The sequence below is a fragment of the Hippopotamus amphibius genome, chromosome 2, assembly GCF_030028045.1.
Source record: "Hippopotamus amphibius kiboko isolate mHipAmp2 chromosome 2, mHipAmp2.hap2, whole genome shotgun sequence".
Classification (NCBI taxonomy): domain Eukaryota; kingdom Metazoa; phylum Chordata; class Mammalia; order Artiodactyla; family Hippopotamidae; genus Hippopotamus; species Hippopotamus amphibius.
This window is the reverse complement of record NC_080187.1, coordinates 18,179,299-18,207,005: the sequence shown is the minus strand read 5'-3', so window position 1 is coordinate 18,207,005 and position 27,707 is coordinate 18,179,299. Positions and strand designations below refer to the sequence as shown.

Genomic DNA, 27,707 nt, shown 5'->3' with positions numbered 1-27,707 from the left:
ACAATAGTTTTGCAGTTTTCTTGGGTGATCCTTTGATTTTGCTTTTTCCCCAGCTACACGCTATCTAAAAATCTGAGAAATATGGAACTGTAGGCTTCACAATAATCCTATGAGATAGGTATTATTATCATTCCCATTTTATAGATGCAGAGACTGTGACAGAGAGGTAAATAATTCACTTGGCTGCAAAAGTGGCAGATAATAGGGCAAGCATTTGAATTTTGTTTGTACCATTCTATAGTTTCTGATCTCAGCCATTAAACTATTTATCATGACCTTGAGCAAGTTACTTAGCCTCTTAGGAGCTCCATTTCTACATGCATGAAGATAAATGTTCAAAATGTGAATGTCTTTAAGACCCAACAATCTACAGTTAATGAATAGTGACTGGTGGTGACAAAAGGTAAGTTCACATGACTGCAACAGTGGGCAAAACTTGCCCTACTGGTTTTCATCACTCTTACTCTCCCACCCCATGTTCCAGCCACACCCAAGTTCCGGCAATTCTTCCAGTCTCAAGCTTCTTAAGCCTATGTGCCCAGCTGCTTCAGTAAATGTTGCTCCTTCTGCCTCTTTCCACTATCTCTCTGCCATCTCATATCCACATATTTTCCTGCCTTATGTGCACATACAATTTTATAGGGATGAACCAAAAGTCTTGTGCTCAGGTCAAAAAATCAACTAAGAGTATATAAGAAATACTAAACTTACTTGCAGTTTATTGAAAAATATAAATAAAAATATAAAATATAAAATCAACTAGTGATTATAACAAAAAGGAAATAGACTCACAGATATAGAGAACAAACTAGTGGTTCCCAGAGAGGAAAGGGAAGGGCAGAGGGGTAAGATAGGATTAGGGGATTAAGAGATACAAACTACTACATGTAAATAAGTTACAAGGATACATAGTATGACAGGAAACATAGCCAATGTTCTATAATAACTGTAAATGGAATACAGTCTTTAAAAATTGTGTCACTATGTTGTACACCTGAAACATATAATATTGAACGTCAACTATACCTCAAAAAAAATAATTTAAAAAATTTACAGTAGGTGCTAGATCATTATGGTGAAGTAGAAGCAATCGTAGGATGCGTTAGTAGAAGTCTAGAGGTTTCAGAGAAAGGAGGTGAAAGTTCCACTTTGGACAGAACATACTGAAGGGACTGGTGCTAAGTTGTGAACACTGTAATTTAAAAATTAGAGATAAAAATGAGTTGCATTGAGATAAGGCTGACAAATCTAGAGTAAGGATCTCAAAATTATCTAATTCATATCCAATCAGAAAAAGATTTCAAAAAATAATAATGGTACTAATATGGCACTAAAAGTCAGAAGGGTGGTTATCCCTGGGAGGAAATTCACTGGCAGGGTACATAAAGAAGCTGAAGGTGCTGGAAATGTTTTATGTTTGATCTGGGTGAACTCATGGGAAAATTCATTAAACTGCGTACTTAATATGTCTTCTTTATTGTGTTTATGGTAACTTTCAATACATTTAAAAATAATAATACTAATAAGGACCTACTGTATAATACTATTCTAGTCAATATTCTGTATCAACCTATATGAGTAAAGAACCTGAAAAAGAATGGATATAAATATATATACATATCCAAGAATGGATATATGAATGTATATATATGCATGATCCACTTTGCTATACACCTGAAACTAACACATCTTAAATCAACTATACTCCAAAAAAATTGACAAAAAAGAAGATGTGGTATGTGTATATAATGGAATACTACTCAGCCATAAAAAAGAAGGAAATAAAGCCATTTGTAGCAACATGGATGCAACTAGAGATGATCATACTAAGTAAGTCAGAAAGAGAAAGACAAATACCATATGATATCACTTACATGCAGAATCTAAAATTTGACACAAATGAACCTATCTACAAAACAGAAACAGACTCATGGATATAGAGAACAGACTGGTGGGTTGCCAAGGGGAGGGAGGAAGAGAGGGAGGGATTGGGAGGTTCGGGTTAGCAGATGTAAGCTATTATATACAAAATGGATAAACAACAAGGTCCTACTGTATAGCACAGGGAACTATATTCAATATCCCATGATAAACCATAACGGAAAAGAATATAAAAAATGTATATATATGTGTAACTGAATCACTTTGCTGCACAGCAGAAATTAACACAACATTGTAAATCAACCATACTTCAATTAAAAAAAATTTTCTTCCCCCAAATGGATACATTTCTGCTATAGAGAAAAGTAATTGTTTGCAATTGTATATAGAGGAAAAGTTATAGTATACGTCTTGTAAATTGTAAAAATTACTAAGAATGCCAAGCATTTGGGGAAACATATCACATCCTGCTAGAGTATATAAACTGGAACAATTTTCTGGAGGGCACTTTAGCAATAGATATCAAGCACCTTAATCAGTTTCTTGAACCACATTTTGCGAATGAGTATAGAGACTACAGGGTCTCATTAATTCAAACTAATTGGGTGAAGAGTAAATGGTAGGATATAACATGCTTGTAAAGTACATTTACAGGGAATAAAATATGAGTATGAACCAGGACACTCAGAAAGTTCCAACAAAGCTCACACAGTCTTCTCTGTTGTATTTTTTAATTAGCAAAGACTATATTGGGGGAGAGGTATTTTTAGTTTAGGATGCACAAGCATGATAAGAAACAGCAGGTTCTCTGAAGTAGCTCAATCTTCCTGCATTCACATTTGAATTCTTTATTAACGAACCTTATCCTTGCCCATGGAATAAAAGCAGTCTTTAGTTCCATTCAAATAATCCAGGATTCTAAGTGATACAGACCTCTTTTAAGGTCTTTGGATGCTCTCTCTGTTTTGGGTAATATAATTCTGAGGTTGGGCCACGCATGGGGAACCTTCGAGCAGACGGGGTGCAAGATGCCGAGTAGGGGTGGGGCATCTCCGATGCTCAGCTCTTACCGTCTGCAATGAAGTGCTCAGGCACATGCAGAGTGACCTTCACGGTGAGCGGACAGGACATCTGACTGCCACACACCATGGCCAGGACGCAGGAGCTCACAGCAATCAGCGTCAGGGCCGTCTTGTTCACTGGGCTTTTCAGCAAACCTAGTAACACAAGCACATACAAAGACACGTAAGCCCATGAGGTGACGAGACAGGAAGAGCATGGAATGTGGGAATCCTATTGTTTTCCAAATGGGAAGATGGAAAAAGAAACCACATTCTCCAATCTCTGTGCTTGCAATGACATTTCAGGGATCCCTTGTTGGGTCTTCATTTAACGCTCTGCAAAATGGACTTATCCCTTTTGGTATACATGGGAAAAAAAAAAAAAAACAAACCCTCCAAATTGTGGCAATTCTCACTCGCTTGCTCTCAATTAGGCTGGTCATTCTTGATAATAATTTGATGATACTAAACTTTCTACTCACTTTAGAAGCAACTGAGAAGTTGCTGTGTTATTGAACTCAGAGCCTCGGGAAAGGAGCTGGGCTTTGGAGTTTGACCATCCCGGGTTCCAATTTGGGCTTCAGTCCACATTGGCTGTGTGACCTGTTTCATTTTCTGAACCTCAGTTTTCTTACGTCCATGATTAGGATAATAATACACAGCTCACACGTGGTTGCGATGATCACCTGGCATAGAGTATATACGATGTCTGTCACCTAGAAGGGCTTCTCAGACTGTTAGAGGCTGATCAGTTCGAGTCAATTTCCCAAGCATTTACTGATGACCTACTATGTGAGACACATATAGAGTAGAGTAAGAATAGTTCTTGCTCTGCAGGAGCTTACAGGCTAGAGGACAAAGGCAGGCTTATCCATAGCTAATTAGAATCCAAGGCAAGTTGTGCTAAGAGCTGGTAGAGAGGGCATAGGATGGGGAGGGGAGTTTTGCCCGGGAAAATTAAAGACAATTTCACAGTCGCAGTAGAATGAGTAGATTGGATCTGCAAGGCAAGGAGAGCACTGGGCCAGCAAAGAACTTCTATGGACTATGTCCTGGGTCCCCACTGGGCCTCATTATTTAGGCTTTACTATTCACATCTAATTTCAAGGCTTTGATTATCATTTCTAGAACAATGCTTCCCAAATTTCTATTACCCACTATGGTCTTTTTTTTTTAAATTAATTAATTAATTTTATTGGCTGTGTTGGGTCTTTTTTGCTGTGTGCGGGCTTTCTTTTAGCTGCAGTGAATGGGGGCTACTCTTCGTTGTGGTGCGCAGGCTCCTCATTGCCATGGCTTCTCTTGTTGCGGAGCACGGGTTCCAGGCGTGTGGGCTTCAGTAGTTGCAGCACATGGGCTCAATAGTTGTGGCTCATGGGCTCTAAAGCGCAGGCTCAATAGTTGTGGCACACAGGCTTAGTTGCTCCATGGGATCTTCCTGGGGCAGGGATCAGACCCATGTTCCCTGCATAGGCAGGCGGATTCTTAACCACTGTGCCACCAAGGAAGCCCCCTACCCACTATGGTCTTACTTGGAGCAAACCTTTAGGCCCAAACCTCCCAGACATCTTTCTCTGAATATCCCACGAATATGACAAAACAACATGTTCAAAACTGGACACATTATCTTCTCCTTAAAGCCTCCTCCTCCTCCTCCCCCTGGGCTCTCCAAAGTATTGAAAGCAACACCGTTTAAACTGGCCAGAAACCTAGATGTCATCTTTCAGTCTTCTGTCTTCCTCCTTTACAGCATCTAAACATCATGCCATCCTATGTATTCTATGCCCTTAGCATTTCTACCTCTTTCCCCTCATCTCTTCTATTGTCTGCTTGTTTGTGAGATAAGGGAGGCATGGGTACATCTTCCCATCTCATTCCCTGGTGGAACTCCTCGAGCTGTTATACAGCATCTGGCCATAGGATGTGGTCCATGCTGATAAACTTGGCAACTGAGGCCTTCACGGTGGGTCCCTACACTCATACCTCCTCCTGTTGCTCTCTCGTACGCAGTCTAGGTGCTGGCAGGGCTGCGTCACTGCAGTGATGCCACAGTGAGCGCTCTCCATCATGTTAATACTAATAATAGGAATTACTTCTTTTGCATAGAAATCCACTTGTTTCCTTCTCTTTCATCACTCACTGAAATTAATCATAAGTGTAAACCCCTCTCCCTTTAGGGAGACAGACTGCCTACATTTGTTGTGTTTCCTAAAATATCTTATTCAAACACTCGAGTCTAGTAACTTGATGGTAAATTCCTTGAGGGCAGGCATTGTATCTTCTACTTACCATTGTATCCTGATGCCTAGCACACTGTCTGGAATGTGGTAGCATCTCAATAAGTGCATCATATCTTCCAGAAGTGATAATAACAATATTAGCCAGACACAGGCACTGATCTACCAAAATTCATGTCAACCATACACAGCCAACACTGCCAGACAGATGGACTCTAATGGGACAGGAACCCTTAACAGCCCATTTCAGGATTTTTGTATGAAAATCTCTTTCTCTTAAGAAAGAGCAAGTTGCTTGAGGGAAGGGGTCCCATCTCATCTTTATGTTTCTCCTACCAAGTTCCCTGCCCAGAACCTAGACATTGCTTAATTGAAGAACAGGGGCTTTGTCTTTATTGCCAGTCTTAGAGTAAGGCACAGCCTATGGTGGGGACAATTCATATATTTGTGGTTGTTACGGTTGGTGAATATAAGTTAAATAGAAGAGAAGTTAAGATAAAAAGATAGTTCTGGTGTCAGGAGAGGGAAAATCCCTAAACTTAAAATGACCACATAAAAAGGAACACCTTTTCTCTCTCACCTGGGAGCCACAAGTAGCTGTTTCAAACACTGATGATATCAACAGTTTCATACCTAAATGGCACAATCAAGCTAACTTCGATGTCTTCTACCAGAAAGGGGATGGACTAGGCATTGGTGCCTCACGTAGGCCTTCCCTTAAGAAGTCAATGTTTTACTCCTAGCCTAGACATTTAACTCCCCCTCGCCCTGCCCCCAGATAACAGCAGCAGCATTGCGTTTCCGGTCTACACTCTACAGAGGCTGTTCTGCGAGAAAGAACATGTAAAGATGAGTCCAGCAGGAACAAACTCTTGGGGAGGTGAACCAGGTCCAGAGCGTGAGATGTGAAAGGTGGTTAGAGGCGCCTGGCATTGGGGAGGTGGACGCCCTGGGTGGACAACAGTGCCCTGGGAGTGTCCAAGAAAGCCTTTCTCAGACTGGCCCATGCAGCGGCAGAAACGGATGTGACCAAGACATTCCTTTTGCTAATTAACCAATTACCGGAAATACCACCCAGGCACCATGGGGCTGATTTCTGGTTGGGGGAAGAGGGTTGAGGGAAAGGAGTAGGATTGCTCATACTAGCTCCACGGCGCTCATGCTGCTTTAACTGCATCCCCTACATTTACACCTTCATGGTAATTCAAGGTCTTTAAGAGTCAGTGAGGTGGGGAGTAAAGTCACATTAACTTTTTGGCCCTTAGTTTTCTTATCTGGAGAATAAGAATGAGATGATGTATCCTTCAAGAGTGTTGTAATACCTAAAAGAGACAGAAAATGCCCTATGGCCAGCACAGTTTCTGGCACGTGATAAGCCCCTGGTAAATGATCATTCCAAGCCAGACATTGGTATTTATCTCATAATTTGTGGCAGAAACCAGGACTTATTTATCTCTTTGTCCAATCCATTATTAGAACATATTAAGAACTGAATTATTCTTTACAGAAATTGAAGACACACGGAGTGGAGAGTGCAGGGAGAGTTTTAAGAAGCAGAGGGAGTGGAAGAGAGAATGCAAATGAACAGCATCCTGGGGTAGCCATTTACTCAGAGAATACCTGGAACACCACAGTTGTCTCTGAAGTCCAGGAAGAAGAAAGCATGCAGGTCAAGCCTGCACTCAGGCCAGATGCCTGTGGAGCAGCCACTAGGGCTTAGGGAGTTTCCATGGCAACTAGCTCTGGCAGAAACTTCACAGTGGGACTCAAACAGAGGTGACTTTTTAAGTGTTCCTGGCCTAGGGAACTGATCATAAGCACTTAGCTATAGACAGCAACGAGGTAGAAACTATCTATCCCATAATACGCAACCCCTCCTCACCCAGGCTCTGCACCACATCGCAGGAAGCAAAAACAGGGAAGAGAACCTCCGTTTGTTGGCTTCTTAACATGATCCAGGAACTACGCCTAACACATCCATCCACCCATCCCTCCATCCAGCCAACAAATTTTTACTGAACATCAACTTTTCCCTCACACTGTTCTAGGCACAGGGGACAAGAAAGTTAACAAAACACCCAATGTCCTTGAAGCGTACATTTTAGTGAAGGGAAATGATCTCATTTAATTCTTACAGCAAACTGTTACTGCTCTCTCTGGTTTGCACAGGAACAGAGGGGCAGAGCAATAAAATGACTTTTCTAAGGTCACTCAACCTGCATGCAGCAGAGTCAGGATTAGAACCAGTTCTTTCCATCCTCTCCCCCATATCATACTACTGAGAGTGCCGGGTGGGGGATGACTCGGCCGGGGGAAGGGTGGTAGAACTGGAAAAACATGGCCAACTGTGACTGATCTTTCTAAACCCTAAAGACTCTGTCCTGTGACTGCGACAAGGGTACTGGGACAATGGTTATCCGAAATGGATCACTGAGTAACGAAATTCTTTGTTCTGATAATTACCAATGATTGTAAATTCCTAAGGAAACGGTAAACTTTAGGCAAAGGTGGATGCTATAACTATTCTGAAGGTATTTAACCTACTCATGTAAGACCCCTTAGTGAGTCTCTCCACCCGCTTCTGGTGTCTGTGCCAGAAGCTGTTGTACTCTCTTCTTCATAAACTGTTATTCTGTGACTTAAACCTGAGCGATGGCTTGTCATTGATCCCGAGGAGAAATCCTTTTCCTTCGGAGATCACGAATCCAGCCCCTAGACGGATTTCACGGCAACGCTACCTCTCACTTCACCACAGAATAAGGGTCCCAGGATGGCATTATGCAGTTGTGGAAAGATCATGATCTTTGGAGAGAGACATGCCTATGTTCAAATCCTGGCTTAAGCACAAAATCTCACGTGACACTTGCCCACTGACCTAACCCTGAGAAGGCACAATGTCTCCACCTGAAAAAACTGGAACAACGGTCTTCTTTCAGAGCTGATTTGAGGACAAAATAAGATGATGCACGTGATTGGAAAAAACAATCAAACAAAAACCTCAATAAATGAAAGTTCCAGATCATGACATGAGCATCCTCGGACGGCTAGGGTCACGGTTATCCCTGGTTCACATTCCAGTTTGCAGTTCCCTCCCCATCAGTTACAAGGGAGTGAGCTGTGCCGTGGGAATAGAATTTCACCGGGGCGTATTGATTGCTGGAACTGCAGAAAGTTAATAATCTAATTTCCCTTTCACTTCCCCTCCCTCTTACCCCTCAATTCCTCTCATGGCAGCAGAGAATGGCATAAAATGCATTGCTTGAGAAATTCAACCGGAAATAACTCGGCCCTGTTGATCCACATGCTGCCTATAATTTGGGGTTTGATTGATTCTCAGTTTGGAAATGCCAGGTTGAGAGAGGAAAATCAAATTTAAGTTAAATCAGGAATTGAATCAATCACTTTTTACAATGAAGAAAATAGATCTAACCCCATCAGACCACTGTGTGTGGAAAACTTAAAGCTGCTGTACTCCCATTGATTCCATCCTCCCGCTGTCCCAGGGGACGAGAGGCTGGGTCCTAAGCTGAGACGTCATTTCTTTCTTGAAATGGCATATGGAATTGGGGTGAGGGACAGAGATTCCAGGAAGCCAGACTTTAGGGTGAAGGAGCCCAAAAGGTAGAAATGCCACTTAGAACAAAAGAAAGAGGTTCAGTTTAGGTTCTGGACATAGGGATCCAAATCCAAACTCTTCCTGTTAGTAGCTTCTAACTTTTGGCAAGTTGCCTACACTCTCAGAGCCTCGTTGCTCTAATCTATAAAATGACAATGATAAACCCTAACTGGTAGACCAGCTGTGTGGATTAAATGAGAGATTATAGTTATAAGACCAAGCACATGTACTTAGGGATCTACTTATCTTGGTGTCATCCCTTTTTTTCTCAATTCCTTAACACCCCACTGCCCAATACTTGGCATTTACGTGGATATCAAGAGGCCGCGTGACACTCTGGCTCAAGCTGGAATCCTGGCTCTTACACTCAGCTGCTGGCCCCCGTGGACAAGTCGCCTTACTTCTCTGAGCCTCAATGTCCTTATCTGGGAATTAATTCATTCAATAAGTAATTATTTAACGTGTGCCTACTATGTGTCAGACCCCATTTTTTATGCCCTGCTATTAGTTCCAGTGTCTATAAGCAGGTCTGGGGATATATTAGGTGCTCAATAAATGTCTAGTGAATGAATGAATGCTTAAATGCCATTCCCCATTCTACCAAGAGGTGTCAGTATTGGAATATTGCTATTGATACTTTTCTAGTCAAATGTATTCATTGACTTCTTTGATGAAGATTGGTCCCTGCCCAGCCGGAAATCATACAAAAAGCCCTTGAGAGGCTGCCAAGCCTCCTGCATATCAGGGTGACCACCACAGATTGGTAGGGTGCCCTGTTAACCTCACTGAAGACCTCACGGAATTCCTGCCACACCTGAGCTCCAGTGCCTCTGTGCGTCTCTGTGTATTTTTGGAAACTAAAATTGGGACACGTCGTCTGACAAGTGCGAGTGTCACACAGGAGGCAGGAGGAAAGACTATCTGAAATGGGGGCTTTCTCAGAACTCTGGGGAAGGCGGCCCCCTTTCCTCAGCCTGCCTTGTGTCTGGATTCTGCACACACTACTTCAGTGCGATGTGTCAATACAGGGCATAATTTTCCCTGTCTTGCCCACTAGGGCTCAAGTCTCTCCTATTCCTCTCCCCATTTCGGCTGTGAACTAGTTTCCTGTGTTCTCCGGCTCTCTGAACCTGGCGCTCTCAGATTCATAGTATCCTTGAAATCATTTGTAATTTCCCCAATCTCCCATCTTCCCTGGAATTTTCCTTTATAAGATCTGTGCAAATGTTCATCCAGCCTTTGCATACTTTCAGAGACAGCAAAGTCACCTCCTACAAAGCAGCAATTCTATATTCAGATAGTTGTACTAAACAGTCTTAGAATCTCACTCTGTGAGCCAACTTCTGCTGTCCTAGCCAAGGGATGCATCCAAGACCTCCTCCTCCAGGCAGCTATTTAGTTAGGTAAAGGTGGCAATGCAATTGCCTTGAGCCTTCTATTCTCCAAACCAAATATCGCTAGCTTTACTTTATTTCTCTAAAGTCATATTTTGAGTCTCTTAATTACACTTTGCATAAATTTGCTTTTTCTACAATGGCTTTCCTAGCAAAGAATATCATCATCATAACTAACATTTATAAAAAACACTTACGTGCCAGACAATACAATACAATATTTTTCATGTAATATCTCACTTATCTTCACAGAAACCCCATGAGATGCTGTCTACTGTCCCCCATTCTTTACACAAGAGGAAACTGAGGCCACTGCTTGCGAAAGGCCACGCAGCTCAAAGGTAATAGGGCTGAAACTTTTTAAAAAACTGACTTCAGAGCCCACGTTCTTAACCGTGACTCTCCACAACGTCTCCATCAATATCTAGACGTAGCCTGAGCTGAGAAGAATCAAACCTAAAGTCAATCTGCTGACAGAACTCAGCTTGCCCTGTGGACCTGTGATGACTACGGGTGGATTCACAGTGGCTTCACTTTCTCACCTGATACTGACCACACGTCCTCAAGGGGACCTCTGCATCACCGGAGGGAAACTTACAAGGAGGGCAGATGGTGGGAGGGGCAAGCTCGATGGCCGTTTCTCTTCCTCTCTGAGCCCCAGAAAATAGTTCAGTTGAGCTGTGTGGGGCCAGTCACTATCCGTGAGGTCCCTGGGGAGCCCCCTGGGCTGGCCCTGCCCCATGGATGAGGACTGGGTCTGTAATGCAGGCTTGGATCACCCTGTTGACCAGAAAGGCACTGACAGCAGACACTGAATGGGGCTGCACATAGCTGGCTCTTTGGATTTCTCTTTGGCAGTTGCAGACACCTGTTCCTGGAAGTGTGAAGGCAACTTCAAGGTGATGACAGTGGGGTGGTGACAATGGTGTTGGTGATGAGGATGACACAGATTGTGCCATATTTTTTTCAATTCGTGTTAGTTTACAAATTGTTCACAAATATTTCATTCACTTTTCACCAAAATCCAATGCAATGAGTAATGCTATTATCTCCAGGGTACAAATGAGGAACCAGAGACTTTAATGGTGAATCCACATTCAGACACCAGAGGAAAAACCAGGCCACACCTCCTGACCCACAGTCTAGTGCTCTTTCTATGACACGCGACCCAGGTCTCCTGGTGAGATGTGAAGGTAGGACTAGAATCTGTGATCCCCACCTCCAGAACCACTGACCACACAAGTGTATCCAAATGTCCCAAAGAGCCAGAGCAGTATTGCCCACAAAACAAAATGTATCTTGAAAAGAAAAAAAAAAAATCACCTTTCAAAAAATTCTGGGATATGCTACATTCTATAGTCACCTGTAGCTGGTATTAAAATCCCTGAAAAGGTCTACATTAAATTATCTTTAGCAGAATTTAACCCGATGTTTAGCCAAAGTATTGCTATACTGCAGAACCATTGTTCTATGGAGCAAAGTAGGGAAGATAATGAGCTAGTTTAATAGTTCATACAGAGGTCACTGTTAGGAATAGCAGCCGTTCCCAATAATTAACTGTTGCTCCTATGCCAGGCACAGTGTTAAAGACTTTACTTATATTTGTCTACTTAACCTTTTCGACAGTCTTGCAAGGTAGAGATTACTATCTCTATCTAAAAATGGGAAAACCAAGGCTTAACCTTAGGGAAGTGAGAGAGGACAGTTTCATGGTCCGTCTCGTCTGACTCCAAGGTCTGCACTCCCCTGGTTCCTAAGGGTAGTTTTACACTAACATGAAAAGATATCTGTACCCCATGTTCACAGCAGCATTATTTCTAATAGCCATGACATGGAAACAACCTAACCGTCCAGCTACAGATAAAGAAGTTGTGAGAATACACACACACACACATACACACACACACCCCGCCCCCAGAATATTATTTAGCCATTAAAAAAAATGAGTAAATCCTGTGAGGAGCAACAACATGGATGGACCCTGAAGACATTATGCTAAGTGAAATAAGTCAGACAAAGTAAGATAAATACTGTATGATCTCACCTATGGAATCTAAAAAAAAAAAAGAAGTACTATAGAAAAAGAGATGAGATTCGTTGTTACCATGGATGGTGGTTGGGAGAAGGGGAAATTGGAAGACTGGTGAATGAAAGGTACAAACTTCTGGTTATAACATAAATAAGTACTGGGGATGTATGTACAACATGATGACATGTAGTTAACCATGATGTACATAAAATATATATAAAGGTATTAAGAGGGTAAATCCTAAGAGTGCTTCTCACAAGGAAAACATGTTTTTTTCTTCTTTTTTGCTTTTTTCTTTTTATTGTATCTATTTGAGATGATAGATGCTAAGTAAACTTATTGCTAAGTAAACTTACAAAATATGTAAGTCAAATCATTTTGTTGTATATCTTAAACTTATACCGGGATGTATGTCAATTATATGTCAATAAAGCCAGAAAAAAAAATTTAAGGAACACAGACTTTAGAGTCACAGGAAAATATGTGCAAGGAAGGAAAAGAGGCAGGGAGAAGAAGCCAGTGTAAAAGGTTAAATACTGTTCAACTGGAATATAACAGGCTGACGGAATGCATTAGGGGAAGGGAAAAGATGCTGTACTCCAGAGATGAGACTGCAGTGTGTGAATGCGAAACCATGGAGATGATTCAAAAGAGTGAAAGTTCTAGAAAAGCTCAGAAATAAATAGGAAAGAAGGAGGAAGAAAAGGTCATACGAGTTTCAGATTCACAGGTGCTCATCAGCTGGTACTGACTTACAAAAGGAGAAAAATTAGAATACTGGCACTTGATCCCTGGGTTCACCCTCGTAGACAGTAGGCTGTTTTGCTGCATGGCCACTTCAGCCCACATCACAGATGCAAAGGGCAATGGCCAGGAAGAGTGGGGACCAAGCAGTGGGTGCAAAGGGACAGAGCAAAACGCAGCCACAGCTTTCTATGGCTACCAAGGAAGATCAGGGCCAATCACCTCTCATCTTCATAAGAGGCACATTTCTAGCTGCTTTTCCTCAGAGCTTGCCAAAAAAGTCACTGTTCCATTCTCTGAGAAGATGTCACTGGACTTTGGTTCAAGGTTTGTGAAAGCAGGGGGAGAGAAATGCTGTTTATTGTGCATTTCATGTTTACTAGGTGTGCTGTGGTGGCTTTTACTACCAGGAACTCTTTTATTCCACACATCTACCGTCAGCTCTAGGCAATGCAGCTGTTATTTGTCATTGGAGGAAACAGAAACTCAGAGAGTTTAACTGGCTTGCCCAAAGGTTCAGAACGAGCAAGGGGCAGAAAGGGAACAGAAACCAAGAGCTATTGACCTCCAAACTCAATGTTTCCTCCATTACATCACGTTGCCTCTAAAGAAAGGGGCTTCCTCAAATCTCCGTGTGCCTTCCTCCTCACCTCTTTCTCCTGATTTGCGGATTGTACCTGAGAGGTAATGGGAAATAAGCCTCCACCTACTATTCCATAAACCCTCTGCCACAGGTAAGTTTGCCTGCCCCTTTCCTTGCGTCCAGCTGCGTGCATTCCCCACACCTATGTGCTGTCCTGCCTGCTTTTCTTAATATGTCAAAGGGAGATCGACTTTTCAAGAACTATTCAAGAACGCCCATCTCTGGAAGTCTGCCTTAACCATCGCAACTCACAGGAACCCCAAACACCCCCTAACTCCTGTCACATGTATCACCTGTTCTAATTTGAATCACGGAAACTCAGGATCACAGGGGACTAAGAGGGCTTTAACCCTAACATATAAGACAATAACATATGTAGTTTCCTACAATGTTCCCCGCCCTGGTCATCCAACCTGTGTTTGAACATCACCTAAACTGGGTGCTGATTAGCTCAAAAGAAAACCCACTTAATTGCTGCTGCTGCTAATCTTTTCTTTTAAAGCACTCATTATTGGGCTTCCCTGGTGGTGCAGTGGTTAAGAATCTGCCTGCCAGTGCAGGGGGCATGGGTTCGATCCCTGGTCCGGGAAGCTCCCACATGCTGCAGAGCAACTAAGCCCAAGCACCACAACTACTGAGCCTGCACTCTAGAGCCCGCGAGCCACAACGATTGAGCCCACGTGCCACAACTACTGAAGTCCACACACCTAGAGCCCGTGCTCCGCAACAAGAGAAGCCACCACAATGCGAAGTCAGCACACTGCAACGAAGAGTAGCCCCCACTGACCACAACCAGAGAAAGCCCACGTGCAGCAATGAAGACCCAACACAGCCAATAAATAAATCAATTAATTAATTAATTAAGTGCTCACTATGTATGACGCGTGCAAAATATTTTACAGATATCACTTGAGTCAGTCAATCATAAAGTTTTGTTAGCTCCTCATTTTACAAATAATAAAACTGAGTTTGGCCCAAGGCTAGAAGGCTCTTGAGCCGCAAAGTTAGAATTCAAATCCAGATCTACATCCCAAAGTGCAAAGTTTAAAGCACAGTAGATTAAAGTAAGAGTGGGGACGTTGGAGGTTGGAGAAACTTGCTCCATGACTTTTTGGCTGACCTTCAAAAAGTCTCATTATCCTAATTTATAAAATGTGAATGACATCTATTCCACAGGGTCATTAGAAAGGTTAAGTAGGAAAATATACATCACACAGTAGGTGCTCAAAGCACAGTAGCTTTCATCATCTTCTTCTTCTTCATTAAATATAAGACCAATAAATGTAGAGACTGACCTTTGAATCCAGGAAACTAACTGTATAAATTCAGGATGTGTCAGAAGTGGGAAAAAGATCATGTGGCCAGAAGGGTAGTGAGTTTCCACCAAGAGAAGGTTCAGACACACGCAGAGTACCCACTATGTGCTAAGCCTCTGCCGACCCTTTGCTTCCATCATTCAGTCTGCTCTTCACAACAACTCTCGGATCCCCATTTTATGGAGCAGGGAAGTGGAGTTTGGGGAGGAGAAATGGTTTGCTCAAGGTCACATGCCTAGTCAACTGCAGAGCTGGTAGTGTAACTCAGGTCTGTGTGATGCTCTAAACAAGACAAAGACAAGTGGTCCATGGTCTGAAGAGAGTAACCAGGGTTAGACTGGAGATAATGTCAGGAGAGGACACCAGAGGAAAGATACAGGATATTTAGCCTTGAGAAAAGGCAGAGGGGCCTCTTAATGGGGATGCCATGGAAGACACACAAATGTAGGAAAAGGGAAAGGAGAAACATATCCCACATGAGCGACCATTGTGAACCAACCCTCAGTGCTTGACTTGTATTGTTACAAACAACCCTCTGAGTTAAGTGCCATGGTCTCCACTTTATCAGTGAGGAAACTGAGGACCAGAGGGATCAGACACCTGTCCCCAGCTGCACAAACAATCAGAGGCAGAGCTGGGATTCAACCTCAGTCTACCTGAGCCCAGAAATACCCTTATTCTTCATACCAGGGGTCTTTTATCATCAGGCTCTCTCGCAGATCTAGAAACTAGAAGGAGCTTTGGCCTGAGGAAGCAGATTTTCAAACCAAGAGTCTTGCTCTGCACAGAAAACCTCACTCTTACAAAGGAAGGACGGGGGTCCCATGGGGAATAGAGGACGCTGCCCTGTCCTGGGTGTAGGAGTTTGGGCTGCTAAGCACCTGGGAACTTGATCGGAATAAACATACTTATTTCCCCCTCTTTACATAGAGGGGTGTTCCTCCCCGCCCCTGCCCAGTTTTTCAATTCATTGCCTCCTCTTCAGACCACTAACATATCAGCAAAAGCATACTGGATTGTGTTTAAACAGCCATCTGGAGATAAACAGCTTTGCCTTTAGACCTTTAAGGAGGAAATATAAAATAGGATAAAAGAAATAAAAAGGAGAGAGAGAAGAATGTTCCTGTGAAACATTTCTGCCCTAAGACACATTTCCATACAGAGGCCTATACCCATTTCAGGCTGACATTCTGGGCCTAAAACTTTCAAACCTGCTGGTTGAAACATGCCACCTTCAACAGAACAATAGTGGCCTTGGCCCAAGGACCATGCTAGACCCACATTCTGTCTCACCCTTTAGTGACAAGGATGGGCCTGCAGAGAGCTCTGCTCTGGGAGTCTAAAGACCACACGGGAACACGGCTCTGCTACCATTCACTATTCAACCTTCAGGAACTCCCTCCTCTCTCTGGATTTCTGTCCCGCCATTCCTGTAACAGGAGAAATCCATTCATTCAACAAAGAGGTTACTGACAGTCCCTTCTCCACTGAGCTCTGTGAGCAGGGGATCCAGAGACCACAGTCATCAAGGGCCTCAATGCCCAGTGCGGTAGCAGGGCCCTAAACAGAGAAAGTAATGCAAGGGGATTGCCATGGTGGCAGAGGTCAGTGCAGGTTTGGAGGTCAGAGAACCATCCCAGAGTCGAGGCTTGTAACATGAGAGTTAGCCAAGTAGAAAAACAGGACATGTGGTCCAGGAGAATGGAACAGCAAAGGTGAACAGGATACTGCATATAGACTGGAGTAGAAGGAGGTACATGTAGTAAAATGCAGGCAGAAGCCAGAGAAGTAAGTAGGGAGCGCAGCACACAAAGGAAGTCGTGGTCCACTGCCAAGAGAGTGGGCCTTATCAAGATGATGTCTCCAGTCCTTTCAGGCCAGCCTTCCTGGCACTGTGCAAGCCTGGAACACGTCCTCCTTCATTCGCTTTGTCCATGAAGATGTTCTGGATATCTACTAAGTGCCAGACATTGTGTTGGGTGCTGGGGATGTTTCAGGGACTTCATAATCTCAGGGGGTGGGATCCAAAGACCTGTGACAAACGATGAGATCTACAACTGCACTTCTGGAGTGGAGGACATGGAGAGGCACTGGGTTAGAGGCACAAACCTTATTCTGCAAAGACACGCTGCAACACACCAGAGGATATTTATACCAGATGAGGCTGAAGAACATGCTGGATAGAATTTGAGAACCTGAAGCCTGGAGATAAATCACTCTTCAAGTCTGTGGATGCAAACAAGCGTGAGTTGTCTGGAATAAAAGAAAGACTTGGTTTGCAGAAAAAGATAGAGGGCAGTGGACCAAGGTAGGCAGCTTCTAAAACAGCTCCCATTGGTCCCAGCCTCCTGATACTCACACCCAGGTGTAATCCTCTCTCCGACAGACTTGATTCCATCAAATGAACTACAGCAAAATTGTGGGATGTCAATTCCAAGAGTAGGGTAGGTACGGAAGATTGTGACTCCCTTTTTTCTTACACTCGCTAGCTCTTCTCACTTTCTTGCTCTGCTGAAGCCAGATGCTATGTTGTGAGCTGCCCCTAGAGAGGCTCACAAGACAAGGAGTTGAGGATGGCCCTCGTGGAACAGATCCTGCTACCGTCTCATGAAGAAGCTGGGAAGCAGGTCCTTCCTCAGTGGAGCCTGGAGAGGAGATCACAGCCCTGATTGACAACTTCACTGTAACCTTGAGAGAAACTGAGCTGGAGGACCAGTTATGTGGTGCCTAGATCCCTGACTCAGAGAATAAATGCTGGTTGAGGTAATAAAAGTTAATAAATAAATGCTGGTGGAGATAAGAAATGAGATGACACCTGTTTGCTGTTTTAATCTGCTAATGTTGGGATAATTTATTACACAGGAACAGATAACTAATAATTAGATAACAGATAACTAATCCAGGGGCCTACTTGAATGAATGACTGAGAGAGGCTGAAAAGTCCAAATCCCTAGCAGGAAACTCAGGATCCTTCAGGCTTAGAGTGACTGGAGGTCATTACAAAAATGTTCCCTGAAGCACTTGGTGTGTGCTAGGCCCTGGGCAAGTTGCAGGACTCACCGAGGAGCCAGGCATGGCCCGAACCTGGAGGGACACAGTCAGGTGGGCGAGAAGGTCTGGAGAAGATGTAATTGTACTGTACCTGGATAATGCTACATTGCTTTACTGAACACTTCACAACCTGGTGAGAGCCAGAGGAAGGAACCGCTGAAGTGTGCTTGACAAGGGGAGGAAGTTCCTTTCATCTGTACTTAAGGCATCTCTCTCCTTCTCTCTCTCTCTCCCTCCCTCCATCCCTCCCTTCCTCTCTCTCTGCAAGATCCTATGTTCACCCATTGATCCCAGAAGTGAAATCGGTGAAATGGAAGGCCTGTGAACTTTGCAATCAGACAAATTAGGCTTGAAACCCAACTCGATAATTTCTCAACACTGTGAACTGAGGAAGTCAATGAAAAAGGAGAGATAACATCATAGCCCGTAACTTCCCACAGAGCTGGGATCAAGCACTGGCACTGCCCATTAGCAGCTCAAGTTGCTGGTTCATGAAATCTGATCTTTCTCTGTTTCAGTGTCACCGTTTATATAACAGGAATAATTAAAATGCCGACTTCACAAGACTATGTGAACAAAAGCACAGTGGCTGATAATAAGAAAGGCTCGATAATTGTTACCAAGTAATGCTGGGAAAGTTACTTAATTTCTTTATGTGTCTTTATGCAAGTGAAGTTCTCAGCACCTCGTCTGGTATATACTGACTGTTATTAGCTGCTGCCTATTAATATTACCAGTGAAGGTCCTGGACCCGATGATTTGTCATGCTTCTTCCTAGACTAAGGGCTGGCCAGCAGGGATGCATTCAAGTCACACATCCTTGAGCATGTATAAAAACACTCCCTACCCTACCCCCAGGAGCACTTAGTTCCTTGTGCTGGGATGGAAGGACACATTATTTCTGTAGCAGGAGCTGTGCAGGAGCATCACTCAGGGAGAGATGGCAGGGACACAGTAGCAGTGGTTCCCTACGTAACTGTAATTCAGGTGCTACACACACGTGGAGCTTCCTGCATGTACTATTAAATTTATGGGACAATAATAATAGTACCAACATTAGCACATATTTATTTATAAAATGCCCACATCTGAACATCCTCAAGAGCTAAAATAGAAGTCCTACCCAATTTTATAGAAATCTATGTCTATATGTGAGGATGTGAATACATATGTAGGTATATAAGAATTGAGATGAGGATGTAGGTGTGCTTAGAGTAGAAGTAACAGCAGCCCTGGGAATCATAACTATGAATTTCTTCTTCCACTTCAATCGTCAACCAGGGCCAGCATTAGCACTTGCTGCTTTCTTCTTGGTTTACCAGTAGTCAGCAGCTCAAAGGATGGACAATACCATTGCAAAAGTCAGCAGAGTTCAAATCCCCAGGTTCACCAGTTTCTGGTGACATGACCTCGTGATGTTCATTTCTGTTTTTGCAGTGTCTGCCTCCTTAAATGATAAAATGGGCATAATAATATCTTGGTTGGTCCTACAAAGGCTACTGTGGGAGATAGATTCTCCCTCCCTCCTTTTCTCCCTCCCTTCATATTTCAAACCACAAAGGACAGGATATATCCAGAGCTCTTTTTTTTTTTATATATAGACTAATCCTCCAAGTGGCTTCTTGCAAAGTTTTTTAGCAAAATCCTATAACTAGGGAGAGAAGAATATAAACCTGCCATTCCCCCCATGAGACTCCACCTTCCTCAAAGTCATGAACCCTGCCTTATACGCTCCACCACTGGACCTGGTACTGAGTAGCAGCTAAATTAATCTGTGGCTAATGAACAAATGGACAAACAAATGGACAGAAGAGTTTCTGACCAAAGACTTATTTTAGAGAGAAGGAACAGCTGTCCTGGGAACTTTCCAAGGAGGGAAAATAAAATCCAGGCATTACCTCCTTGGTGTAGAGAATAAGGTGAGCACGGGTTTCAGCTGAAGTATCACTTTGTCTCCTAATAAAATAATAACAGCTACCATGGTCTCTGTCACATTGCCTCCGAGGTGACAGCCTTCTGACCCATGAGAGGAGACCTCCCAAGCCTGTGTAGCTACCTCTCCAGCACTGTGGTGGAGAGGGAGCCAACACAGAAAGAGATGTGGCCCCCACTCTCATGAATTTCTCAGTCTGGTGAGGGTGGGCATTGACAGATGTGAGTATATAAAGCGCACTCTGATTCATGCTAGACTGAAGAACAGGGTGGGGTGAGGGACCTCGTTTAGAAAGGGACAGTTAAGCCCAGTCCTGATGGGGGGAGGAAGGGTGTTCCAAGCAGCAGGACGGATGTCCCAGGGTAGAACACAGTGGAAACAGTGATGTGCCACATGAGATGAGGATGGACCGGTGGACCGGGCCATGCAAGGCCCTGAAGGCCATGTCAAGACGTTTGTGCTAAACCATAAGGGGCAGGAGAACCACTAAAGGGTGCTGAGAAGGAGGGGGCGTGATGAAGTCACGGGTTAAGCTGCTCGGTCTGGCTGCTGAGGGAGAATGGCATCACCACCAGTGCGGTGGTGAGGAGCAAGACGTGGCATGGCTTGACTGTGGTGGCAACAGTGGGGATGGAGAAATGTCATCAAATGCAAAGCACAACTGGAGGCAGAGTTCCTGGCTTGTGATGGGTCAGAAGGGGGGCAGGATAAGTATGGTTTTGACATCTCCACCCAAACTCTAGTGCCAGGCAGAATTTCTTCAATAGGTCATCTCATTGCCACGGATAAGCACACAAACTCTCCTAGTAAGAGGATATTGTGTCCTTCTTACTTTAGGGCTGAAGACAGTATTTCCCATCCTCCGCTAGTTTTGATTATTCATGCATCATTCAATTGTTTGTTTATTCTTTGATCAACAAATATGTACCAAGTTTCTGTATTTCCTTTATGGGCCAGACTATGCGAGATAAAGGGAAAGACAAGATGGCAATTCCTAGGCGATGCATCCCGGGTTGGTCAGTGGGACTGCAGCAATGGCCTGCTGCAACTGGCGCCAGTGACTCAAGAGCGCTAATTGTTAAATATTCAGGGATGCTGCTTGGTACCTGTTAAATCTATGACTTGAAGCTGGATATGGTATGAGAATGCACACCACAGAAATAGGGAAATGCTATAAATAAGGCTTCTTACATTTTTTTTCCAGCATACCACTGGTTTAGAGCAAGCTGCCTCAAAGGGGCTGACAGCCTGTGGGATCACCTTCCAAGTTCAGAGAAGTCAGAAATATGTGCAGAAGCCTGGGTCACAGTTACAAAGTTCACCAATCCTTTTTAAGAACTCTAAGCATTTCAAGGCCGGATCGTAGACGAGAGTCACACAGAGCTGGGTTTGTAGCCTGAGCACTTACTGAAGATCCAGATCAGGCAACCTCCTTTACCATGTTGACCTTCATTCCCCTGTCTTTACATTGGAGACGACGTATACATGCTATATGCTTGTGAGTGCTTTGCTCAGTACCCGGTACTTACTAAGCATTCAATGAATGATATACATTATTATTACTGTTCTTTTTTCTAGTATTTTCTAGCCTTTGCTCCCAACCCATTTCCCTCTTGATTATCCTTAGTAGCATCCAGCCTGAACTTATACACTCCCTAGAGCAGGGACCTCACAACCCTCATTGCAACCCATTCCATCTCTAGTCAGCTCTGGGTATAAGAAAGATATTTTATAACCAGAAGACAGTGTAATTTCTACCAATAGCATTCACTTATCTAATAATGTTATGCAAATATTTGCTACCTCCACATTAAATTATTCAAGTTGCATCAGGGCTATAGACCAAAACAATCAACAATGCCATATAAATTGTGTCTACTCTGCTGATGAACTTGTCAAAGGAGACCACTGGCTCCAGGACTAGAAGACTTGGGTTTAAAGTCCAGCTTAATATTTACTAGCTGTGTGATTTCAGGCAAATTACGTAACCTCTCTTTGCTTTAATACCCTCACTTGTATATTCGTACTCTGCAGCTGTTAAAGATCAACGTGACCAATATGTCCTCCATGCTTACAAAAGCATCTGATAAATATAAGCTAAACATGCCCCATGATACGTCAGAGGGAACTTTGTTTCTGAGCCACCTCCTCATGCTTTGTGGTAGGTACTAGAGGAATAAAAATGAATACAAAACAAGACTGTACTCATCAGCCGCGTATGACAAAGTATGCGAGTGGCAGATGCCATTTTTAAAAGGAAGAAGTTGGGGTTCAGGGTGCCCAAAAGAATTAGTGTTGCAAAGAGAAGAGTCATCAGGGTCCAAAACCCAGGGTCACTGCAGCTTACTGTTAGAAACTACTCTCCCTGCTTCCTTGTCTGCAAAATGAGGACTGGTAGCTGCACCTACCTTGTCAGTTGTTGTGGGATTATATGAAAGAGCACATATAATGTTTCTCATACACATTCTGGCACATGGTAGATATTCAACAAGTTATTGGCTTGAGTCCCCAGAGAACCAAAGTCTGTGTGACAGTGTGGGATTAGAACAGCCCATTTTCTTTTTTTTTCGTTCTTCTTTTTATTGACGTAGAGTTGATTTACAATATCGTGTTAGTTCCAGGTGTATAGTAAAGTGATTCAGTTATTGTTTTTTTCAGATTCTATTCCATTATAGGTTATTATAAGATATTGAATGTAATTCCCTGTGTTATGCAATAATTCCTTGTTGCTTATTGATTTTCTATATAGTAGTTTGTACCTGTTAATCCGGTATTCCTAATTTGTCCATCGCTCCCCTTTGGTGACCTTAAGTTGGTTTTCTATGTCTGTGTCTGTTTTGTATACAGATTCATTTGTATTATTTTTTAGATTCCACATAGAAGTGATATATAGTATTTGTCTTTGACCCACTTCACTAAGTATGATACTCTCTAGGTCCATTGATGTTGCTGGAAATGACAATATTTCATTCTTTTTTATGGCTGAGTAATATTCCATTGTGTGTGTGTGTGTGTGTGTGTGTGTGTGTGTGTGTGTGTGTGTGTGTGTGTGTGTACACACACAACATGACATCTTCTTAAGCCAATCATCTGTTAATGGGCACATGAGTTGCTTCCAGATCTTGGCTATTGTAACTAGTGCTCCTATGAACATTGGGGTGCATGTACCTTTTTGAATTAAAGTTTTCATTTTTCCCAGATATATGCCCAAGATTGCTGGATCATATTATAACTCTATTTTTAGTTTTTTAAGGAACCTCCATACTGTTATCCTTAGTGGCTCCCCACCAACCGTGTAGGAGAGGTCCCTTTTCTCCACCCCTATTTATTGTTTATAGACTTTTTGATGACAGCAATTCTGACCAGTGTGAGGGGACACCTTACTGTACTTTGGATTTGCAATTCTCTCATTATTAGTGATGCTGAGCATCTTCTCGTGTACCTGTAAGGCAGCCCATTCTCATGCCTATTATTTTCCTCTGCAGTCTCCCCTTTACAAACTATTAATTGTTGCTTCCTCAAATTCAGCCCAATTCCAATTCAATCTACTCTTTTTCTTTCTTTGTGGAAGGATAGTGCCCCCCCCCGCCCCCACCAAACCCTCAAGCAAATTCTGCTTTGCTGACTTGAAGTTTAGTTTTATTATTTCTAACATTTACATGGGATCGTGGGGGACAGGCCGCTTGTCTGTTTCTAGGTGGTGTCTTTGCACAGAGATCATTTAAACCCAGCTTAAGTGTCCATCTTGAGCCCTTGACACATGGAAGGGAGTCAAAAGGGTAAATCCTGAAGTTAGCGGGAGGCTATAAATTGTGTATCACAAATGCACATTTTGTGATTTCTTGTATAAATTACTGATGGCAGTCCAGGCTGTGGCTTGTTTACATTCTCTGAACAAGAAAATAAATACTGTAATCCCTTGAACTTTCAGTGGAAGAATGAAGAGGGAGAGAAGGCCCTCAATTCAGCCCTCAGAAGACGTTCTTGCCCCTGGGCAAGGAAAGAGGGAGGAAGGAAGGGAAGAGGGAAGAAAACATTCAGAGCCACCTAGTCTAAGAGTTTCCTTACCCACCTTATTATGCTTCAACCTCATTACAACACTGTCAGTACTTCTACAGACCAGGCAAGCAGTGTTACGTGCCCATAGCCTTGAAGGTGGTAAGTGGTAGAGCTAGGACTTTACACCAGCTTGGAGTTCAAAGGATGAGCCCTCCCTGTGCGGTACACTGAACTCTGCACAGCAAGGAGCGTGACCCCATTTGGGGCCAAGTCCATCAGGACCGGCCCCACAGCGAGGCTGCTGAGTGGCCCAGCCTACCCATAACACCATGCTCATGGACTTACCAAGGTGTCCCCACCCCTGGCTACCTGCCTGATCCAGTCACCATTAGAGCATCTTCTTATCTTGTACAAGCACAGGGCCACCGCTATCTCTAGCCACTCAAACCACTCAACAATACCTAGGCTCTGGAAAGCAGCTCTCTTACAAACATCTTCACCTTACTGAGCAGATCCAGCTTTGCTTGCTCCTGAGCTTAGACTTCACTACAGGGCTTGCGGCAAACACAGGGCTCTAGACCCACCATAAGATCTACTGAACAAGAATCTCTGGGGTGGGGTCCAGAAACCTGATATTTAAACTTTTTTTTTCCTTCCCAGAATTGTTCACCATTATTCCTACAGATGGAAAAGCAGAGAAAGGTTGTTTAAAAAGCCATATATAGATGAGCTATACATTCAGTGGAATCTACACTCAAGCCCCAAGTCATGCTCTCAGGTATCCTTGGATGCTGCTACCTTCAGACCAACGCTGATGGGGTGTGTGTGTGTGTGTGTGCGCGTGTGCACGCACACACCCACAGACGCTCTTCCGGCACACTCTACAGAAACCCAGAAGACGTATTTCCTTAAAATTAACTTCATAAAGGATATTTATGTGTAATGAATGTAATACTGCTCATATTTCTCATATATAACAGGTTAATTAGGTTTGGAGACAAGACTGGAAACTTAATCCATATTCATCATCTTATCAATTTGCAGGAAGACTGTGCAACTTTTTGAGGGGCTAGCCTTGGTTCCAAACCACCACTTTTACTATTGCCATAGCTCAGGCACACCAGGGTAGAGGTTAGATAGAATGCTGCGGACAGCCTTAGAAGCTTACCAACCATGTTGTCTTCTCTTACTTCCAGTACATTCTCCGTAAGTACACTTTTTATGAAATAGCCTTGGAACCTGACCACATTAGTTTGCACAGATTTTTCTTATATACTTGCTATGTCAGGCATAGTTCTAATTCAAATATATCGCATGGTGGAGTGCCAACTAGGGCTATTCTTAGAAATAACCACACCTTATGACCTTGTCACCCTAAGGTACATTTTGTTTCATGTTAAAGAACCATTTAGGGCTCATCTCCATACCTGGTGGGCATCTCAATAGTACTGTAATGTTTTTGATCCACGAGGAGGGAAGTCAACTTTTATGGGCTAGCCTGGAAACTGTGCCCCTGTTGATGTGTTTGTTTTGCACATGGACGCACACTCTGCATGCCAAAAGATCTTACAAACAAATTGCTGGCCACCCAGAGCGTTCCTAGGTTGAGCTCTGAGGGGCTGTAGCAAAAACTTACAAGGGGTGTTACCAGCCACAGGACCACAAGAGCTAGATAAAGGTGGTGCAGGCTGAGAGCTATAAATAGTGTGCCAAGTGACCTTAACAAGCTCTTCTATCCACTGGGGCTGCTCCAACAGCTTCCTCTTTCGGATACATGAAAGCAGCTGAAAGGATTGTTTTCCCGAGAGCCTTTTGGCTGCCTTGAGCATGCCAGGGGACTTCGCTGTTTCTAATTATCTCCCTTTATGTTCAGGCCGAGACTTGTTAATACAATAAACCCGCCTTTCCAGGACGCGCTCACAACACAGAAACATCTCAAGGTGTTTTACAAGCAGAAGATCATGTTAAATCAAATCAAATACCAATTAAAGATTAGCAGCAGTGTTAGAGAGCTGTTATCATGGTCCAGCCAGGGCTGCTGGGACGGCCGGTGTCTCCTCCAACCTGCTGTGGTCCAGCTCCCGTCCAGATTGCTATTTGGGGATCTGCTGGGCAAAATAGCCTGAGTCCCAAAGTCCCAGAATATCAACATTGGAAAGATGTTAAAAAATCATCTCAGCTGAGCCCTGTTGTTAAAAATGGGGAAACTGGGGTCTAGAGAGAAGGGGTGACCCAGCTTCAGCCAGCATCAAGAATCCAAGCTCCTTGAGATATTCTCAAGGACTCCCTGCTGTTGGCACAGGGCCCCATCTAGCTGCTTTCCAACACCTATGAACCTGTTCTCTGATTTCCACTTGTAGTGGCTGAACTGTAGCTCTCAAAAGACACGTCCATCTGGAACCTAAGAATGTGATCTTATTTAGGAAAAAATGTTTGCAGGTGTATTTAAGTTGCGGATCTCAAGATGACATCATCCTAGATGTAGGATAGGCCCTGCATCAAACGAGTAGGGTCCTTTCAAGACAAAGACAAAAGGAGATTTGAGACCTCGGGAGGAGAAGGTCATGTGAAGATGGAGGCAGAGATTAGAGCGATGCATCTGCAAGATAAGAAATGCCAAGGACTGTCATCAGTCACCAGAAGCTAGGAGAGAGGCATGGAATGAATTCTCTCTCAGAGCTTCCAGAAGAAGTTCACTCGGACATCATCTTGATCTTGGACTTCTGGCCTCCAGAACTGTAAGAGAATGCGTTGCTATTGTTGTAAGCTACCCAGTTTGAGGTAATTTGTCACAGCAGCCACAGGAAACTAATATTGGACTCCTCCTGGAATGTCCTTCCTTACCTCTTCCATGCAGGGAGGACCTACTTTTCTTTGAAGATTCGGTTTTAACACTGCTGCCAGCCTACATGTGAGCCTTCCTGACTGCACCTCCAATTAGAATAGATTCCAACTTCCTTGGTGCCCCTAAGTGTATACACCCATAAAGTTCATCTCAGCGTCTTTAACTTGCTATTTTAGGGACTTGTCTCTCCCTCCTACCAAATTCTGGGGCATCGAGAGGATCGACCATGTCTGATTCAGTTTTGGGCTCCTGAACCAATTACACTCATACAAGTGTTTAGGAAATTTCTACAGAATTAAGATGAGTATAAATGAATGACTTAATCCATGTTCTCTTCCTTCCTTTCCGATTATAGAAACCTACACCTATGGCATCTCCATGCCCATCTACTAACATTTCCTCCTCCCCTAACCTGAAGTCTATTAAAAATAAACTTAGAGACTTTCAGGCCCAGGCATGAGGCAGTATAATGTCAAAGACACAAGTGCCAGCTTTGGGGTCAACCTGGTGTATGCCCCCTGATTCTATCACTTTTTAGTAGGTAACTTGACCTCTCTGGACTTCAGAGCCCTCATTTTTGAAATGTAAGTAGGAGATTACATGGATTAATGCAATTAATCTTGACTACTGTCCAGATAACTCCTTTTAGACAGTAACGCCATCACTCCCATTTTACAGATTAAGACCTTGAATCCAAAAGAACTGAATTGTTCAGGATGGCACAGTCACTAAGTGACATTGCAGGACTTGAACTTCAGGCCAGCCTTCAAGTCCATGCTCTTGAACAACATATTATACAGAATCCCAGGCGCTCTACCGCCCCAACAAGACCCCCTAAACCATGTGCTAATTGACAAAAAATATTCTATTGTTTCCCAGAATGAAGCCTTCCCAGAATAGCACATATCCTTGCATTTATCTCGTGCAGTCTTCAGGCTCCTTGGGAGGTCTCTAAATT

The 27,707-nt window shown here is 43.4% G+C and overlaps 1 protein-coding gene across 4 annotated transcripts in view; it reads right to left on the bottom strand.

Annotated features, from left to right (window-relative positions):
* ASTN2 (astrotactin 2) overlaps positions 1–27,707 on the bottom strand; it is an 887,719-nt gene that overhangs the window by 534,366 nt on the left and 325,646 nt on the right. For all 4 annotated transcript variants that reach the window (XM_057724291.1, XM_057724290.1, XM_057724292.1 and 1 more), the window contains one exon: positions 2,952–3,098. In XM_057724291.1, coding sequence (XP_057580274.1) covers positions 2,952–3,098 — 147 coding nt within the window. The remainder of the gene's footprint in view (positions 1–2,951; positions 3,099–27,707) is intronic.